Genomic DNA, 18,661 nt, shown 5'->3' with positions numbered 1-18,661 from the left:
TGGCATCACAGAGAGACCCATGAGGAAAGACTCTCCTGTTTCAAGATGCATGACAAATGTAAAGTCATCTCCCCAAGGTCAGGAGCCAGGCAGAGCCCAGGGACCCGATCTTCCTGGCCTTACCTCAGGACTCCCTTTCCAGATCCTTGGCTGAGTGTGTGAAAATGAAAGAGGACAATGGGAACAAAGGCCTGTCTTGGGTCAAAATTTCTAGCCTCCTCGGGCTCATCTGATGAGGTCTGTGGCATGGAAACAGAAGAACATGGACACACAATCCTCATTGGATTGTTTATTTACTACCATGTAGTTTTGCTTTTCTTTATTAAAGCCAAAATGGATTAGTGGCTGCAAAGTGGTGATTGTTTTCTGTCACTTGTGAGCTTAGGGGCCTGCATTGTCCTTGAACTGCTCACAGAGTGAACACTTGTTATCTGAGGAGTTTTCTTCCTCCTCGTTGTCCTCAGGGTCTTTGGGTGGGGCCATGACTGAAAGGTCAGCCATCAGGATGGAATAACAGGTGTTGTACAAATACATCATCGAACCATATAGTGGGTCATTTGGGGGGCTGGTGAGCAAATCCCCTGTGTCATTGGTTCCAGCAGTAGCCATGGGCAAAGACATGGCATTCCCAGATGTGCCCTCTCCACTTGAGCCACCTTTTTCACTTGGACTCTGGACTTTCATGGCACTGCTCATGGACTGCAGACCCAAGAACTTGAATGACAGGGTGCCTCTGGGCTTTTTTCTGGACCTTTCCCTTAGCTTCTTTAGTGACTTCCTTGTGGTGAATTCTTGCAGAGTGTCTCTTGTAAGGGCTAGCTTCTTCTTTCTCTTTGGAAGTGTTGCTTGTCCCTGGACAAGCGGGAGTCATCAGGTTGCCTTTTGTCTTAATGTTCTCGACCAGCCAAAACTTGTCTCTCTGTAAATTGCAGTTTCTGTAGATCTGAAAGAAACGTAATTATTTTAGTCATTCTGGGAGAAAACATATCTATTTCACATTAACTGGCCTCTCAGAGTCTTTAGTGATCCTTGCAGGTTATATATAATGGGGTTATAGTTTCATTTGGAAATCTATACTTTCTCATCTTTGGATAAATACTGTCTCATGTGAAAAAGAGTTATCCCCTGAAATGAAACCCTTTCAGTATATCGTTCTTCTCAGTCTACTAGGAAGATGCTCAAGTAACAGAGAATGTGGGAAATGGGAGGACTTTCTATCTTACCATCCCTTTGCTCCCTGGAGAGCAAACTGAAGAGTCACTTGGGTGTATTTTGCTGAATCCAAGGAGGTTCAGCAGGCAGATGAAAGTCTTCAGGCTGTCTGATTCAAAGATTTGCTGCTTGTCCTTTCGGCAAAAAGCCTCCATCTGGAAAAGGTCTTCCTCGATGATCAAGGTATCTCCATGATCATTCCAGTGCACTGACATGAAGGTGTCATCCTCCACTATCCTCCAAAACTTTCTTGGGAAGAACAGTCCAAGAAGAATGTTGTTTCCTTCCACATTGTATGCACCTTGGTTTGGATCCTGTGGTTGTGGGTTTTCTTGATGGCTTGGATTTGGCTCCTGACTTGGTCCCCATGCCTCTCCAAAGCCTCTCTGGGGTCCATCCCAGGGTGTATCCGATTGGACTCTGATTGTTGGCTGTCCATCCCCTGATGGGGCCAGCTTGGCTTTGGGCATCTCACTGTTATTCTGACTAGCTCTACATCAAAAAGCATTTGTTACCCAGGATCCTATCACTGAATGCTGGGGTCAGAAATGCCTTTGGTCACAGCAGGGATCCCAATATATACTATCCTCAAAATTCTAGAGTCTCGGTTGTGGGGTAACCAGCTGCTTAAATCACAGTCCTGTTTATTGGTCATGTGATGTCACAAAGCTGGCTCACAGCTGCTCTGGAGAGTGGGCCCGGGTCAAGTGTGTGTGGGGTATACAGGTGTAAGGCTCCCGGCTTCTGTCTTTTCAGAAAGTACAGAAAAATGAGGTTCAGTATACCAGAAAGGGTTTGCACCTGATGCCAGGCACATTGTTTCTTGTTGCTAGGCACTGAGTGTGTTGAGAAGTCATGACCCTATCTCCACTCCCACTCTTACAGAATGCAGAGGCCTGTTGATGGCCTCTTTGATTGCTCAAGGGCAAGGCCCTGGTTACTCCTAACTTGGCTACCATCAAGACTCCTTGGGTCAGATGGGCCCCTAGGGGACTGTACCTCCCAGAAGATAGTGGTTGGCCTAGTTTCAGTTGGTAGCTTCCCTCTTCAATGCCACCTCCCCACAACAAGTTTCCTCCTTTGGTCTCTTCCAGCTGTTTCTGCTGGTTGGTGGGTCCTGCTCAGATGGGCCACAAAAAGAGGGTCCTATTTTCTTACCCCTGGTACAAGTTGCCCCTAGAGTAGGGCCGTGCTCAAGCACAGGTGAGAGCATTCCTCTTGTTCCTCAACTTCGGTGCTACTCAAAGCACCTACTCAAAGCAACACTGTGTTGCCCACAGTGTTGGCATGTGAGTGGACAGTTGCACCCTCCACTGTGCTGGGGAGTCCCCTCTTGATCTCCATTTGTCCCCAAATCTCACCCCTCTCAGATCACAACAAGATTGGTTTTAGTTTCCATTTCTTCTCCATAGGAACGCTTCTCACTACCCAAGGTGGGCTCACTTTGGGACATCCGCATTTGACTTCTCAAATTAGCCTCCCTTGAGGCCTCCTCTATACCCCATTTCCTTTCTTCAGTGAGGTGGGTGGGTTTTTGCTTTCTCAGATTTCTGGCCTCCCGTTTCCAAACTGGATCCCCTTTGGTACTTCCCCTTTTCATTGCTGATTTGAGGTTTAAGCATATATTCAACTCTATTGAAACAAAGCATTCCACTGACTCACTCTCATGCCAGCCCTGTTCTCCTTGCCTGAAGCCCACCACACCCCCACTTGTGTGTCCCTCTCCTGCCATTGCCTTGAAGATAGGTACATTGGATCATTTTGTTTGCTCCTGGGCTAGATAGTTTTCAAAGACCCTACTTAACAGGACTCTCTACCAAGGAAAATTAGGACTTGTTTAGCCATGACTGAAGGAAGCCAATATGAAGATAATCATAAATATATACTTGAACATAGATGAGAGTCTGGGTGTGGGATGAGACAAAAGCCAAATCCAAGCCATCTTCACTATAGAGGAGTGGATACCACAGTGGTTTTGGTGATCTATGATCTCTAGCTGTTGTGGACAACTTTAGTCTTAACACTCACTCTGTATAGGGAGATAGAGTGGTACTATGGAAAGGCCCCACCTGCACAGGTTTTAGGTCCTTGTCCCAGCTCTGCCACAAAGTGGGGTCATTTGTCCTCCTTGAGGGACAATCCTTTGTTTTTGAAAGGGAAGTGCAATGCAGTTAGGAGGAGAATTCCCCAAGGTACTCCTCAACCTAAGGACTGCATCTTTAACTGATCCCCCAGGCCTAGATATGGGCTCATTCCATGGTCTTTGTGTTTCAAGATAGGCTTACAAACCATTCATTCAAGAACTCAGTTTATTCTGGGAGGACATGCCCTAGAGGGTAAAAATTGGTGGCTTTTCAGAAGGAGGCTCCTAGTGTCTCTGGTTAAACAGCCAGCTCCCTTCAGTTGCTTACCAAAGTATTGTTTCTTTAGAGAGTTATTTAAAGGGTGGGCATGAGGTTTCTTTGTGGCCTTTGCTAACTCATGACTCTGCTGATTACTGATTTGAAGGGATTTGCCCTTTTTATGGGAGGGAAATTGGAGAGAAAGCTCTGGAAACCACAGTCTGACATTTTGTAAGGAAAAATTATTTATTTAATATGTTTTAGACATTCTTGAGTCACTCCAGAAGATAGGTACACTGGATCATTTTGTTTGCTCTTGGGTCAAGGCCATTTGTTAATGTTCTTTGATTCAAGAGCCACCAAAGTTCCACTGTGGTGAAGAATTTATGACATCAAGCTCACCTTGTACTCTGGAGATGAAATATTCACACTGCTGACTTCATTGGAGTTAAAGAAAGGCATATGGAACTGGCCTCTCCCCGCTAAGCCTGCTCAGTCCCAGAAATTCAACCCTGAGTCCTGTGGCCACCTGTCAAACATTCTTTATTAGGCACCACACTCAGGACCTTTTGAGAAAGAACAAATACCTGATATTTGGAGGAATCCCAATACCTTATATCAAACTGTACTATAATCCATTCTAATAAAAACAGCCTGGTACTGGCATAAGAACAGGCATAAAGATCAATGGAACAGAATAGAGAGCCCAGGAGTCAATCCATGTCTATATTATGAATTGATATTTGACAAAGGACGCAAGAGCATACCATGGGGTAAAGATGGTCTCATCAATAAATGGTGTTGTGAAAATTAGACAGGTACATGCAAAATATGCAACTAGACCACCAACTTACACCATACACAAGAATAAACTCAAAATGGGTAAAAGACTTAAATGTAAGTCATGAATCAATAAAATTGTAGAACAAAACATAGGCAGTAAAACCTCAGCCATCTCTCAGCAATGTTTTTGCCAATATGTCTCCTAGGGCAAGAGAAATACAGCACAAAATAAGCAAATGGGACTACATCACACTAAAAAGTTTTTGCACAGCCATAAAAATAGATAATAAATAAATAAATAAATAAATAAATAAATAAATAAATAAATAATAAAAGCAAAATGAAAAGGGAACCCACTGCACAGGAGAACACATTCTCCAATGATACATCTGGTAAGGGGTTAATCTCCAAAACATATAAAGAAAGAACTTATACAACTCAACACCAGGAAGACAAACAATACAATTGAAAAATGGGCAAAGGACCTGAATAGACACTTCTCCAAAGAGGACATACAGATGGCCAATAGACATATCAAAAAATGCTCAACATCACTAATTAGCAGAGAAATGCAAATTAAAACCACAATGAGATATCCCCTCACACCTGCCAGGTTGGCTATCATCAATAAATCAACAAACAACAAGTACTGGTGAGGATGTGAAGGGAAGGGAACCTTAGTCCACTGTTGGTGGGAATGCAATGTAGTGCAGCAACTGTGGAAAACAGTATGAGTTTCCCTAAAAAATTAGAACCTCAAAACACCAATTCAAAAGAATATATGCACCCCTATGTTCATAGAAGCATTATTTACAATAGCCAAGGGCTGGTAACAGTGCAAATGCGCATCAGTAGAAGAGTGGATAAGAAAACTGTGGTACATTTACACAACGGCACAGGATGTGACTGTAAAAAGGAAAGAAATCTTACCTTTTGGGACAGCCTGGATGGACCTGGAGATTATTATGGTCTGTGAAATAAACCAGTTAGAGAAAGATAAATACAATATAATTTCATTTATATGTGGAATCTAATGAACAACATAAACTGATGAACAAAATAGAAACAGAGGCATAAAGACATGGAACATTCTGACAGCTGTCAGAGGGGAGGGGAAGATGGGGACTGGATGAAAGAAAGTGAAGGGATTAGCTAAAGAGCATATATGCATAATCCATGGACACAGACAACAATGTGGTGATGGCCAGAGGGAAGGGGGGTGGATGCTGGGCGGAGAGGGGCAAAAGAGGGGAAAATGGGGACATCTGTAATAATGTCAGCAATAAATTTTTTAATTTAAAAGTATATTGCTATTTACAGTTACATCTTCATAGAAAAATGATAGATGATAGATAGATGATAGATGACAGATAGATAAATGATAGATAGATAAATGAAAGATAGATAGATGATAGATGATAGATAGATAGATAGATAGATAGATGATGGTAGATGATGATAGATAGATGATAGATAGATAGATAGATAGATAGATAGATAGATAGATAGATGATAGATGATAAATAGATAGGTAGATAGATGATAGATTAGACAGATAGATGATATAGATAGATGATAGATGATAGAAAGATGATAGATGATAGATAGATAGATAGATAGATAGATAGATAGATAGATAGATGATAGATGATAGATAGATGATGATAGATGATAGATGATGATAGATAGATAGATAGATAGATAGATAGATAGATAGATAGATAGATAGATAGATGATAGATAGATAGATGATAGATAGATAGATGATAGATGATAGATGATGATAGATGATAGATAGATAGATAGATAGATAGATAGATAGATAGATAGATAGATGATAGATAGATAGATAGATAGATGATGATAGATGATAGATGATAGATAGATGATAGATAGATAGATGATAGATAGATAGATAGATAGATAGATAGATAGATAGATAGATAATAGATGATAGATAGATAGATAGATAGATAGATAGATAGATAGATAGATGATAGATAGATAGATGATGATAGATAGATGATATAGATAGATAGATGATAGATAGATAGATAGATAGATAGATAGATAGATAGATAGATAGATGATAGATAGATAGATGATAGATAGATAGATAGATGATAGATAGATAGATAGATGATGATAGATAGATGATATAGATAGATAGATGATAGATAGATAGATAGATAGATGATAGATAGATAGATAGATGATAGATGACAGATAGATAGATGATAGATAGATAGATGAAAAATAGATAGATGATAGATAGATAGATATAGATAGATAGATAGATAGATGATAGATAGATAGATGATGATAGATAGATAGATAGATAGATAGATAGATAGATAGATAGATAGATAGATAGATGATAGATAGATGATAGATAGATGATAGATAGATAGATAGATAGATAGATAGATAGATAGATAGATAGATAGATAGATAGATGATAGATAGATGATAGATAGATAGATAATAGATAGATAGATGATGATAGATGATAGATGATAGATAGATAGATAGATAGATAGATATAGATGATGATAGATGATAGATAGATAGATAGATAGATAGATGATAGATAGATAGATGATGATGATAGATAGATGATAGATAGATGATGATAGATAGATAGATAGATAGATAGATAGATAGATAGATAGATATAGATGATAGATGATAGATAGATGATTAGATAGATAGATAGATAGATAGATGATAGATAGATAGATAATAGATAGATAGATGATGATAGATGATAGATGATAGATAGATATAGATAGATGATGATGATAGATAGATAGATAGATAGATAGATAGATGATAGATAGATAGATAGATAGATGATGATAGATAGATAGATGATAGATAGATGATAGATAGATAGATATAGATGATAGATGATAGATAGATAGATGATAGATAGATGATTAGATGATAGATAGATAGATAGATAGATAGATAGATAGATAGATAGATAATAGATGATAAATGTCTGTTGCTCTCAGACAGGATCCAGGGTGAGCTATGGAAGAGCAGGAGACTTCTGCAGGAATTAGGAAGCCTCTGTGTCAGGACAAGGGTAGGATATTCTGGCCACCTTCAGAGGAGGTGTTAGCAGTGATGAGCAGGTCAGCAAACAATGTTCCAGAGATGGACAGGAGGGCACTCAGGGGGAGAACAGGTGCTGTTATGCAGGAAAGTGCTGGGGCAGGGCAGAAATGCCGGCACCTAGCAGAGTCAGCTCTCAACAAACCTCAAACAATCCCCAAAATGCATTTGACTCTCATTGTCACCTTCCTTCCTTAGGCCTGCTTTTATTGCCTGGGCCTCAGGATCCTACTATTTGTCTTCTGAGAGATGGCATGCATAGTATTGAGAAGAGAAATGAATTGCAAGGTAGAAGGTGGGCCATGGGTTGGGAAGGGTGGAAATATAATGGACTCTAGATAAATTCAGGCAAGGGGTCCAGTCTCCACCCTGCCACTTACTAGCCATTTGATCCTGGGAAAATTAGCTGGCTCAATGAGCATCAGGTTTTTCCTCTGTGAAGAAGGTGGGTTTGATAAGCCTTGCTTTGTAAGACAGGGAATGTATGGAGTGTTTGTAAAGCACCTTACACAGTGCCTGGTGTAGATTGGAACTGTGATAAATGGCAGTTATTTCTAATATTGTTTTGATCTCAGACCCTTCCACTCTCTCTTCTGGCACCATGATTAGTTACTATCCGGGTCATATTAGAGAATATGCAGCTCAGTAGGGCATAGAACACCCAATCGGCCAAAAAGGATGTTCCACAAATAAAACTCAATAAATCTTCCCAATTCAAAGATGTATGCTCAAATTCAGGTGTAGGGGAGCCTTCCCAGCTGGACACAACACAAAGCTGATCTAAAAAGAGTGTAGGAACAACTATTTCCCTCCATCAAAGCTACTCTTTCATGCAAACAAATGCTTTTATTCATCTCACCCCTACCCAAAACCTGGCCCTTGATAATAATGGGCAAAATTACACTCAAGATTATTAACATTCAAACCTAATTCTGTTGTGGGCTCTGGCTCTCCCAGGCCAGGAGAAGAGTGTTGATCATATTACTCATGGCCCAGTAACCATATTTCTGCAGAAATCCGTGCAGATGATGGGCATATTGTCCAACTGGCACTGACATGGCATGCAGGAAACCACCCTTCCTAAACAGGCGGAGATTTCCCTCTGGTATATCCATGATCCAAAGGGAACTTCTCAGGACAATTTTCCATTTCAGACTTTGCTCTCACACCCAAGACACACCATATGCTGCTGACACCAGCTTCATTGCAATCAACCCCCAAAGAAGGAATCACAGTTTCCCAAAACCCCAAACCTCCCTGGCTCAGATCATGTACATTTGACTGCGCCCCTGGAGCTCCACCCCCCCTTCTTTTACTTGTTCTGTAGGACTTAGGGGACACCTCAACACCTTCTTTATATGAATGTGGCTCCCACACTGTCATTCTGTGGGTGGGTACATCCTGCTTATGTTAGTGTCCACGCTACTAACACAGGGCCTTCCAGAGGAAAGAGGCTCAGTGAATGTCTAGGGAATAAATGAACCACTGAGCAGGGGTCATCTTTATTCAGATGAAATGCCTCCACTTTCTTGAATGAACCAAGCAAATCCAAGGATACTTACATAATTTATCTCATAGAATGACAGACGAGAAGGGATGTTTCTTGACCCCATTGATTGTACTGCTGAGTTCTTTCACATTTCCAAGGAAATCCTGTCCTAATGCCATGTTATCTAGTTCAGAATCACAAACCAAGCTGAAAGATGTCCCAATTTCTTTCACACAGTAGCAAAACTCTTACTCTTGACCCGGGTAATGCAAATACATGTATGCTCAATGTCATTCACAAACTTAGATGCTGAGGCTTATGAAAACTTCTATGAAAAGGAACAGCATTTGAAAAATTCCTACAGAAAACAAGAATAAATTTCCAAATCATCACAGAAGCCCAAAGATGCAGCAGCCCATATTCCCCCAACTCACCCTGGGCCTCACTATCTAGAACACTGTCTGCTCTCTCCTCAAACACAGAGTGGAAAATGGGCCTCACTTCATGCCCAGCAAATGAAGCTGATGAACATGAGCCTGAAATGTGCCTGGATGCAACTATGGCTCAGGCATAGTGGTCCTCATTGCACTCAGGCCCTTCAGGCAAGGATGGGAGGAACCTGGGATCCCTGTCATTAACCTGAAGCAAAAACTTGAGGTCTTTCAACATGGTGGTCTCGGCGTGGCCCCTGGGACCCCACAGGAACTCATAAAATGCAAGATCACTATTGGGCACCTGCCCATACACCAGGTACTGTTCCTGCACCCAAACTTTGGTGGTGAGCTCCCTGGGCTCCCCGTAGAACCAATCCTCCTTCCTGTCATGCATCCCTATGACATTCAGTGCTCGCCAGACTTTCTCTTCAAGGGCACAATCACCCTTTGCAGCAATCACCCACAGAAGTGTGACCAGGGGGCCAGTGTTGGGAAATCTGTGCCCATCGCTCACTATCCCATCATAGGTGAGGCCCAAGGACGTAGGTGGGGTGGTGACCAGGACATAGGTGTGGTCACTGGGGTCTACTTCGTTCACATCAATGCCAAAGAGGACTTGCATGCACTCAGAGGCTGCGCTGAAGATCTTAGGGAAGTGGTCCTGGGACCCTTTGATGATGCTACTCAGCATTTCTGCCTTTGTGGTTGGCTCCCTGGCGCAATACTTCAGGAGCAGGAACTCCACCATTTCTGTCATCTTCAAACGCAGAGCTTTTCTGAGCAAGGAATGGGCATCATCTTCCAGGACCCCCTGAGTTCTTGGCCCTTCCTCATGTTGGCTGCTGGAGCCCTCATCTTCAGATTGGCTCCAGTGGCTGCCATGGCATGGGGTGGGGGGCAGGTACCTTGAGAGCTCTGGGGGGGATTTGGTGTCTCAGCAACAGACACCTCCTCTAAGCTGTCTAAAAACAGGACTGAGAGGGAGGAAGATACAGAGGAGAAAAGAAGCCAGCCTCCTCCTCCTCCTGCATAACCCAGAACAGTTCTGCCTCTACCAGGTGCTGGTTCTCCATTGGTTCCTGATGGTCTTCCTCAGGCTTGCAGAGCTCACTCATCTGATCTCGAGGCCTGATGACTTGTGGGCAATGGGGACCCATGGGCCAGGGGGAGAGAGGGAGTGTGAGGGGCCTCAGCTCGGAAATGCACCCTAGGCGGCTCTCACAAAGGAGACTTACAGGTCTTCCCCTTAGGGGTGCTCTCAGACCTCACAGGGGTCACTCCTGATCAGCCTGTCCTCTAGGAACCTGAAGTAGGAAGTGACATGAACGCTCAAGGTGCAGAAGGCACAGCCCAAGGTTCCATGGCTGATGGTAGGGTGTGGAGGTGTTGGGCAATGTGGGGTCCCCTTTGACCTGGGTGGGGTAGACTCTGGGTACATATTCATGGTGGGCACTTCACCTTAACTCCTGGCACTCCTGGCCTTCCGCTGCTCTGTGACCTGAGAATATGTAGCTCAGACCAAGGCCTTCACCTCTTGGAATGCGGAGCTCCTGCTAGAGGAAACGAAGGGGCACCTCAGCATGCAAACAGCAAGCACTGCCCTGGGACCACAGTGTTGACAGCAGGGGCGGGACTCTGTGAGGTCCCCTCTGTTGTGAGTGGGAGGTGCCCCCTCCCCTTGCGCACTCAGGGTCTTCACCTTTCCCCTGCCAGGGCCTGGCCCCTCACCTGCCTTTTGCTGGCCTGAGGATAAACTCTCAGAACAAGACTACACACCCCTGACACTGAAGAGAGGAAAGTGAGGGGGCTCCATATCTGGTCACACGTGCCCAGAGCCTCCCAGGGGATCAAGAAGGAGTGACCGAAGTTTTGGGTCCATCTATCCTGGCTCATGTTCATCAGCTTCATTTGCTGAGAGTTTATCCTCAGGCCAGCAAAAGGCAGAACCTTGGGCTGTGCCTTCTGCACCTTGAGCGTTCATGTCACTTCCTACTTCAGGTTCCTAGAGGACAGGCTGATCAGGAGTGACCCCTGTGAGGTCTGAGAGCACCCCTAAGGGGAAGACCTGTAAGTCTCCTTTGTGAGAGCCGCCTAGGGTGCATTTCCGAGCTGAGGCCCCTCACACTCCCTCTCTCCCCCTGGCCCATGGGTCCCCATTGCCCACAAGTCATCAGGCCTCGAGATCAGATGAGTGAGCTCTGCAAGCCTGAGGAAGACCATCAGGAACCAATGGAGAACCAGCACCTGGTAGAGGCAGAACTGTTCTGGGTTATGCAGGAGGAGGAGGAGGCTGGCTTCTTTTCTCCTCTGTATCTTCCTCCCTCTCAGTCCTGTTTTTAGACAGCTTAGAGGAGGTGTCTGTTGCTGAGACACCAAATCCCCCCCAGAGCTCTCAAGGTACCTGCCCCCCACCCCATGCCATGGCAGCCACTGGAGCCAATCTGAAGATGAGGGCGCCAGCAGCCAACATGAGGAAGGGCCAAGAACTCAGGGGGTCCTGGAAGATGATGCCCATTCCTTGCTCAGAAAAGCTCTGCGTTTGAAGATGACAGAAATGGTGGAGTTCCTGCTCCTGAAGTATTGCGCCAGGGAGCCAACCACAAAGGCAGAAATGCTGAGTAGCATCATCAAAGGGTCCCAGGACCACTTCCCTAAGATCTTCAGCGCAGCCTCTGAGTGCATGCAAGTCCTCTTTGGCATTGATGTGAACGAAGTAGACCCCAGTGACCACACCTATGTCCTGGTCACCACCCCACCTACGTCCTTGGGCCTCACCTATGATGGGATAGTGAGCGATGGGCACAGATTTCCCAACACTGGCCCCCTGGTCACACTTCTGTGGGTGATTGCTGCAAAGGGTGATTGTGCCCTTGAAGAGAAAGTCTGGCGAGCACTGAATGTCATAGGGATGCATGACAGGAAGGAGGATTGGTTCTACGGGGAGCCCAGGGAGCTCACCACCAAAGTTTGGGTGCAGGAACAGTACCTGGTGTATGGGCAGGTGCCCAATAGTGATCTTGCATTTTATGAGTTCCTGTGGGGTCCCAGGGGCCACGCCGAGACCACCATGTTGAAAGACCTCAAGTTTTTGCTTCAGGTTAATGACAGGGATCCCAGGTTCCTCCCATCCTTGCCTGAAGGGCCTGAGTGCAATGAGGACCACTATGCCTGAGCCATAGTTGCATCCAGGCACATTTCAGGCTCATGTTCATCAGCTTCATTTGCTGGGCATGAAGTGAGGCCCATTTTCCACTCTGTGTTTGAGGAGAGAGCAGACAGTGTTCTAGATAGTGAGGCCCAGGGTGAGTTGGGGGAATATGGGCTGCTGCATCTTTGGGCTTCTGTGATGATTTGGAAATTTATTCTTGTTTTCTGTAGGAATTTTTCAAATGCTGTTCCTTTTCATAGAAGTTTTCATAAGCCTCAGCATCTAAGTTTGTGAATGACATTGAGCATACATGTATTTGCATTACCCGGGTCAAGAGTAAGAGTTTTGCTACTGTGTGAAAGAAATTGGGACATCTTTCAGCTTGGTTTGTGATTCTGAACTAGATAACATGGCATTAGGACAGGATTTCCTTGGAAATGTGAAAGAACTCAGCAGTACAATCAATGGGGTCAAGAAACATCCCTTCTCGTCTGTCATTCTATGAGATAAATTATGTAAGTATCCTTGGATTTGCTTGGTTCATTCAAGAAAGTGGAGGCATTTCATCTGAATAAAGATGACCCCTGCTCAGTGGTTCATTTATTCCCTAGACATTCACTGAGCCTCTTTCCTCTGGAAGGCCCTGTGTTAGTAGCGTGGACACTAACATAAGCAGGATGTACCCACCCACAGAATGACAGTGTGGGAGCCACATTCATATAAAGAAGGTGTTGAGGTGTCCCCTAAGTCCTACAGAACAAGTAAAAGAAGGGGGGGTGGAGCTCCAGGGGCGCAGTCAAATGTACATGATCTGAGCCAGGGAGGTTTGGGGTTTTGGGAAACTGTGATTCCTTCTTTGGGGGTTGATTGCAATGAAGCTGGGTGGTATCAGTGGCCCGACTTTGCAGATGGTGCATCTTGCAAGTGAATGTCTGAAATCGAGAATTGCTCTGAAGTTCATTTTGGATCATGGATAAACCAGAGAGAAAAGTCCACTCCAGTAAGGAAGAGAAGGTGTCTGTCCTGTGTTTCAGTCACATTGCAGGATAAGACAGTGAAGTGATAGGTGTTTTATCCCCATTATCGGCAAGAGTTTCCTGAGAAATAAGGGTTTTGCTCCTTGAAACAATGCCCCTAAGTTACTGGACAGGCACTCTTCTCCCTGGCCTGGGAAAGCCATGGCTGACTCCATTGAATTGACAATTTATTAGTTACCTTTAGTTTACCTTGGCCAACTGTAAACAAGCACTAGATATTAGTGAGATGAAATGAAGGACAATATGTGGTTTTAATGGAAGGATAGCTGCAAAGAGGAATGCAGTTGTTCTTGGACTCAAATTCTGGGGGCTTTAGGTAAGTTGCATCCTGTTGTTCATAGTCCACACCCAAGAAGAATAATCTGTCTTCTAGGAGGGAATTTCACCAAGCAGATATTTGGGCTGATTTCCTATTTAGTTCCCAATTGAGCTTCAAGATCTTTGATCAGAGAAACACATTTTCAGAGGAGAGAATGGTAGGGCCTGGGGTCAAAATTATACCAGAAATAACTACTAACTACTGTAGGCCCAATATACACCAGTTTCCTTGTTCATGCATGCTCAGAAATGTGGAAGGCAGCCGGGACTCACAGGTGAATATTGTGACCTTGCATGGGAAGCAAGGAGAAAATTCACAGCCCCATGAGTTTTGAGGGACTAGTGCCATGGTAAGTGCAGAAATGTGCCCTGGAGTGAAGAGTGTGATGCCTCCTTCTGAAATGTATAGAATGTTTTGAAAATTAGATGTGAGTTTGGATTTGAAATGCCTGCTACACAGTATGGGGCACTGGGAAAAGGTGGAGAAATTCTAGGGAGATGATTTTCTGGGAAAGTCCTCCCAGAAAGGCAGGGAATTTTGTCACAACAGATTATAGCATTTTGGAGCTTCTACTATGCAACTGTCGATTGAGAGATGTCAAGTGTTCATCTTCACCTTGTCTTCCCCTTCCCTGAATGAATGGGGACATTGCAAGTCCTCTTGTACTTAGGGAGTATTGCATGATGACCCTTTGCCACTGAATGTTGAGCAGAAGCACTGCTTGTCACAGCCATTTCTATAGAAGGCGGCACAGGGTCCGTGGATTCATTCTCAAGCTCTGAGAATGCAGACACAAAGCACTCTGTTTGCTCACCCAAGGACTTAAGTCATGTACATTTCCCCTGAGACATGAGATGCCAGATTGTGTGCCTTTAAGGACTTGGGCAAGGGTGAGGGTGTTCAAAAGAGGAGCTGGCCCACTGGAAGCTGGCTGCAGCAATTCCTTCATTCCTCCTGCACCCCTAGGCCCCTGAGCTGTTCCCATCATTCCCCTCAGTGCTGTAATTAGTCATGATAAGGAAGCCAGCAGCCAGCTGGCCCTGTTGGAATGGTGGTGTCCTCCTTCTGGGGCCCAGCCCATTGCCCCCATCTCCACTGCTGCCCACACAACCCATTTTCTCTCCACCCTCGCCCCAGTTTGCACAGCTTGGGGCTTTGCTCTGCCTGTGTCCCCACAGACAACCGCTCAGTCCCCATTTATGATGTACATGTACAATTATCTTCACATGACAGCCCTCAGAAGAGCATCTACTTTTAGCACAGTGTGGTTCAGGCAAAGCTGGAAGGAAGTGATGTATTTTCTTCATGAGTCCCTTAGTGATTGATAAATAATAATTATTGCCTTGAGAACATGTGACTAATCACTGTGACTAAAAAATATTTTCAAATAATTCCCTTTGTAATTCCCAAATGCTTGATTAAAGTGATGGCCTTGTTCAGGTGATTATGGGGTGCTGTTATCTGAGGCTGAGGCACAGAGGGCGGAAGGGGTGCCTTGTCAGTCACCCACAAAACCAGCTGGTACCTTGGTGTTCCAAACAGGCAATTTGGGCAGATGAAAGGTTTAGCAGATGGCAGGAGTAGTCACCAGGATGCTCCCCTAGGCCCCAGACATCCCCAGAGTCAAGTGAGGATTTAAAAAAGACCTGGATAGATGCAGGCTTTGGGGTCCCAAGGTGCAAGCTGTGAAGAGGTTCAGCAGTTCCTGAAGAGTTGTAGGGAGGAGACCTGCCAGATCCCACCTGAATTGCCCTGGGATGGCCTGCGGAGGATCTTCATGGCAGATGCAGCAGGAGATGAGCTTCAGTCCTGGAGAACATCCTGAAAATGAGTGCCCTTGGGAGAAGTCGCAGGACTAGAACCTTGTGGGGCACTGCAGAACTGAAGCAGAGACTTTGAGTGTTCTTTCTTGGAAGAAACTGACTGGTGTTGGACACTGTTTGCCCAGGGAGGTTATGAACTTGAGGATAGTAGCAAGTGGGATGTCCCAAGCATCCTCCAGGCCCTTCAGGAAGGCTTTTTCAGAGTGCAGCATACTGTATAGAAGCTCTGTACAAGTGCACACCACCCAAGTGTCTAGCCAGTCCTGATCAAGGTGGGGCAGAGCACACAGGAGCTCTACTACCCATCAGCAGGAATATTCTCACATTCTCTAGATGCCCTGAGCCTACTCCATGAGTGACTGGTGTGACAGGTCTCAGTCATGGTCCTGCTCCCTTGAGAAGCTGCCGTTTCCCAACTAGGGTATAGTCTGCTCTGAACTCCAGCCTCCTGGGCAAGGGGCTGACCTACTGCCTGGCTCTCACCTACCCTCCTCTGTGGAAACTATGCCTGGCAGCTGTTCTTAAACCTTGGTTAGCAGGTAATTACTCCCAGGTCTCAGCCTGTTTTGGGCCCCTGAGCTAGCGGTGGGCATAGGGATAGGGGTGGGCTGGTGGCCGGATATAAGATGTGATGTCAGTGGACATCCACAAGATAGAATCAGGGGCAAAGCCATGTTTGCTCAGCACCCAGAGGGTCTATCCAAAAGGGCCCCATAGAGACCTCAGTGTGGATGCATGAGAGTACCGGCCCTGTGGGAGCTCTGCAGGAAACTGTTGGCCTGCCATGTGCCTGATGTCCAGCCTGCCCAGGGAAGCTTGCTGTAGGACAACTTTGCTTTCCATGAGAGCAGCGAATTTGAAGCAGTGCAGGTACATATACTTCTGGAATATTGGGGATGTGAGACCTTGGTATAGTCTTATTCTTTTAATATATCCTCATGGACAGCCCTATATGCTCCCCTTGGCAATTTGGTTTGTCAGAGCAAAAGAATACATTGGCAATTTGCTGTGTATTCGTGTCCTATTCCCTAAGCTAAACAGTACGCCCCAACTTCTTCATCTCTGGACTGACTGTGGTCCTGCAGATCAGTGGGTTCAACTCTGGGACTCCTTGGGACCTCACCAAAGTAGTACCTGCCCTTGAGGCCCTGGGCACTGAGAGTCTGCCTGGTCTCTGTGAAACTCTTGAAAGGGCAATAATTCCCGTTATTCAAGTGTCTTAACGGACAAACAATTTTACTCCTTAATGCCTTTTTGGAGTGAGTCCAACAGTAATTAAGATGGTGCTGGCCAATCTGGCCACTGTCAAGTACCTCTTTCTAGCAGCATGTGGGTTGCAGGTTCAACCAGACCCCAAGTTGCATATTTGCTCCTACACTCTTACCTAGCTGGGTGGCTCAGGGCACATTCTACAAGCTTCTCTGTGCCTCAGCATTCTCTCCTATATTTAAATGTTCATTGGAAACCTCCTCAGGGGTAGACACTTGACTCCATGTGAAGACTGGGCAGGGGAAGTGGACCAAAAACTTTGGACAAGGTGCTTCAGCAGCTGATAAACTTGATTCAGGTTACTCACCCTTAAAACCAGCTCATATAATAATATCCATTTTCCAGTGGGTTCACTACTTGTGAAATGTTTTCAAGTTCTCAGAAAAAAATGTGATACATCATGGCAAAGTATGATTATCATAATTGTGATCATGTCAAGCTGCTCCTAGGTCTAACCTGCATAAAATTGCCATTCATGAAACTCTAGTATTGTAACAACTATTACCCATGATACCAAACTAATGTTTAAGATATTGTGTTCATGGCAAACTCTTAAATCATCCGGAAGGGGGTGAAGAAGGTAGACTAAGTCACTTGCTGTGAGCTTGTCCTGCTCTCCAATTCCAAAAGTAAATAGACTCCTTGAAGAGGTAGGCAACTGTAAGAGCACCAGAAAGCAACAGCAATCTTTGAGCACCAAGTGTGTATCAGGCAGTATGATATGAAAGCTATGTCATGAAATCTTCCCAACACGTTTAGAATGTAGGTTTTATCATCTCTGCAGAGGAGGTAAATTGAGGCTCAAAGATGTTGACTTGTCCAATGAAGATGAACCTGGGAGTTTAAATACGATGGTCTGGAGTGGTGGAAGAGGCCAGATGTGAGGTGACCAAAAAATCTAAGCAGGAGCCAATGAGTCTCTGAATTAGGTTAGCAAAGCAAGGATAATTCCAAGATTTCCAGTTTGGGCATCACCCACCCCAACTCGTGAACAGGTCTGCTGCCAGAGAGGCAACCCAGGAGGGGTAGGCCTTGGGGAGGGAAGATGGCTTTGGTGCAGGGTAAATGAGTTTGGGTCAGACAGCATATCTCCTTGAGCTGAACTGGGCCTTGGGAGGAAAGCTGAGAAGCCGGCTGGAATCACTGACACATCTGACAGGTGAAGCCTGAGATAAGATCGCCAAAATGCAAGGTGTCACCCTTGATCACTACCTCCCTTCCCCCAGGAGGCTTAGTACTCACTAAGGGAAATGTCTAGAAGGCAGCATGGGCCAAAGTGACATGTGTCCTCGAAGACTTCACTCCAAGCTCCCTAGACTACCTCCTCCTTTCCCGCAAGCCTGCACCTAGTCAGCGTCCTCGCTAGGCTCTCTGCCCCTTCCTCAGGACCGTGGTCTCAATCTGCCTCTAGATCCAACAGTCTCCTCAGCCCACTTCGAGGAGAGTGGGCCGAGGCTTGGCACAGCCCTCAGTCACCGGCGCTTCCCAGGGCCGGCAGGCAGGGCCTAGGGCGCATGCGCGAGTTCTGTACGGCAGCCCGGAAGGAGGGGCAGGAGGTGGTGGCTCAAGTTTCTCCGGGTGGCGGCGGCAGCAGCAGCGGGGACGCAACTGGCATGGGCACCAGGAACCCGTGGTAACGCGCAGGCTGCGCGGGGTGGGGGGGTGGGGGGGAGAGAGCCGCCGCG

At 45.4% G+C, this 18,661-nt stretch overlaps 1 protein-coding gene and 2 pseudogenes across 3 annotated transcripts; 1 reads left to right on the top strand and 2 right to left on the bottom strand.

Annotated features, from left to right (window-relative positions):
- Positions 1-381: 381 nt before the first annotated feature.
- Positions 382-1,682, bottom strand: LOC308550986 (heat shock transcription factor, X-linked member 3-like; the record flags this gene model as incomplete). The annotated part of the gene is made up of 2 exons (XM_081125387.1): positions 382-852; positions 1,224-1,682. The coding sequence occupies 2 exons, from the start codon at positions 1,680-1,682 to the stop codon at positions 382-384; spliced, it is 930 nt and encodes a 309-aa protein (XP_080981513.1).
- Positions 1,683-9,510: 7,828 nt separating this feature from the next.
- LOC308550985 (melanoma-associated antigen 10 pseudogene) lies at positions 9,511-10,137 on the bottom strand (annotated as a pseudogene). Its single transcript has one exon. The product of its transcript is annotated as a melanoma-associated antigen 10 pseudogene (transcript).
- Positions 10,138-11,925: 1,788 nt separating this feature from the next.
- On the top strand, positions 11,926-12,552 carry LOC308550984 (melanoma-associated antigen 10 pseudogene; annotated as a pseudogene). Its single transcript has one exon. The product of its transcript is annotated as a melanoma-associated antigen 10 pseudogene (transcript).
- The last annotated feature ends 6,109 nt before the right edge of the window (positions 12,553-18,661 follow it).

This window comes from Miniopterus schreibersii, assembly GCF_964146895.1.
Source record: "Miniopterus schreibersii genome assembly, chromosome: X".
In the NCBI taxonomy this organism is placed as follows: domain Eukaryota; kingdom Metazoa; phylum Chordata; class Mammalia; order Chiroptera; family Miniopteridae; genus Miniopterus; species Miniopterus schreibersii.
Note: the sequence above shows the minus strand (reverse complement) of the source record. Positions and strands in the feature narration are given on the sequence as shown.